The sequence below is a fragment of the Phytophthora parasitica genome, assembly GCF_000247585.1.
Source record: "Phytophthora parasitica INRA-310 unplaced genomic scaffold supercont2.568, whole genome shotgun sequence".
Lineage (NCBI taxonomy): Eukaryota > Oomycota > Peronosporomycetes > Peronosporales > Peronosporaceae > Phytophthora > Phytophthora nicotianae.
In genome coordinates this window covers 1-2,203 of record NW_008649554.1, presented here as the reverse complement: position 1 = coordinate 2,203, position 2,203 = coordinate 1, and the positions used below count along the sequence as shown (strand labels likewise).

The following is a 2,203-nucleotide window of genomic DNA, read 5'->3' as shown; positions in this document are numbered from 1 at the left end:
AGCTGGATCTTCGACAGACAAATGTTTTCGACGTCAAGGATTGCCTTGACTTTATTAAATACTAGTATGATTCATGTACCTGCTGAACAAGTCCTGCTTCACGTTTTCGTGGGTGCACCATATATAGCCTGTAAGCTATAGGATCTGCAAACACATCAGGGTTTAGCTTACAAATCTGGTAAAATTTATGGAGAGGATCATTGTATCCGAAAGTTTATCAAAGGTTCGAGGATGTATGTATACCGGTACATGTATACGGTGATTAGTCACGCTGGGCTCCGGTCGCCACTGACTATTATATTAAACACACTGCCCAACCTCTTGCCCTCAACATCTACATGTTAATGGTTTCCGCTGAATGAATGCAGAGTAAATGCTCTCTGCGGCACATTCTTTTTATATTTGCTACCGTTCCAAACCTACATGTGGTTTGATGAATAAATTCGGCAAAGCGAGAGCCGGTTTGGTATCCATTTTTTCAAAGCAAAAGTGAAAATCTTCAAGGAATTCTCGACAGTGATTTTGTGAGGTTCCTGCCTGAGTCAGGGTGGATTTGGCACCTGCATCTGTATAATGCACGCAGGCTGCATGTACCGTAAACTGGCTCATTCGAACAGAAAAGACCGCACACTCGGAGATACCCTAAACTACTCTGATGAATCTGGCCAACCATTTGAGAACTGGCACATTAGAACTCACTCGAGAATGCGTCTTTCCTACTTTCTTGTTGTGGCTTTGACCGGTCTGCTGGCCTGCGCATCAGCTGTGGACTCGGAGAAGACCTTCACGGTGTCACACAACCAAGTGCGATTTGGCGCTGGCGTCAACAACAACGAACAGCGCTTCCTTAGAGCCTACCCAGAGACTGACGACAGTGAGGTCTCCAAGACTGCCAAAGACGCCAAGACTGCCGAGGAAGAGGATGACTCCGAAGACAGCGAAGAGGAGAGGTTCTCACTTATCCAGATATCCAACAGGCCCCGCTACTACTGGTGGTTCCGGCATCAAATGACTCCTCGTGATGTTCGTAAGGAACTGGGCCTGAGAAAGAATTCGATCAAGCTAGTTAAGCGCTCGATCTACGCCGGCTACGTCAAGTACTACGACAAGCACTGCACGTACTATGATAACCGCGAAAAGGCGTTCTGTAAGGCAAAGGAGTATTAGTGGAGGAAGATGAGAGAGCAATTACCTGTTCCCTATGTTATGAGCTGGACATACCATACCATTCCGCCGGTATATATTGGCTTGCTTAGATAACTCTTTCCTCTTCGAGCGAAGCGATGTATTTTGAGTTTATAAATCACACAACGACTTGGTTTGTTGTTTGTAAAGCAAGACCGTTTGTTCTGCTCGCGATTGTTACTAAAGTACTACTACATACTTGAAGTGGGCCAATTTTGGAAAGTTGAAGAGTTCTTTCTCTCTTGATAAACTGAAAGTGAGATACGTGATCGGCAGTGTACCGGTATCCCTTAGCACAATATACGTTACATATAAGACGCTCGTCAGTACAATCATACATACCTGCTTGCAAAATTAAAATGGGAAGTAGTATGCAACCAGTCGAGCGGAACCCCGCACGCGGGCTCTTTACGCAGCTTGAAGCCAAGCAAGAACTTCGACGATATGCTGATTCGCCATAATATCTTAAGTTGTACTTGACCTTAAATCTCAACTTCTGTCAGAATGGTGGGTTCCGCTACGTATCGGTCTAAAGGTGACTTTCAATGCTAAACTCCCAGCCAGCTAGTTGCATTAAAGGGCAGTTTGTTAGAAAAAAATATTCCAATTTCATGTACTGTTTTATTGATAAAATAAGTGTGCATTCTGATCATGCACACTATAAAACTAGTCGTGGCAATGCCGCCTGTTGAGAATACACGTTACATGGGGCTCCTACTAGAAAATGTGCGCTGATGATGCACTGTAAATGATCCTCCCAGCGTCTATTTAACTGGTAGCACTAACGATTCTAGGCCAGACTTCTTTTTTTTATACTGTTAGCTAGAATTATACTTAATCCTTGTAGCCCGAGCCTTATTCTGTATAAAATCGTGCATCTCCAATTCGGCACCGGTATCAGTCGATACCCTGCCAGATTTTATGATTATGCGAATCGGATGCGCAATTACCTTTGCCCATCACCACCATAGCAATTAACCTCAACGGTTTTCCCTCCTTGACACGCCGCATCGATCTG

At 44.4% G+C, this 2,203-nt stretch overlaps 1 protein-coding gene across 1 annotated transcript; it reads left to right on the top strand.

Moving 5' to 3' along the window:
- Positions 1 to 623: 623 nt before the first annotated feature.
- On the top strand, positions 624 to 1,374 carry PPTG_20405 (hypothetical protein; the record flags this gene model as incomplete). Its single annotated transcript, XM_008919198.1, has 1 exon — positions 624 to 1,374. A coding segment is annotated over one exon (544 nt), but the record flags the coding sequence as incomplete, so codon positions are not given.
- Positions 1,375 to 2,203: the final 829 nt, after the last annotated feature.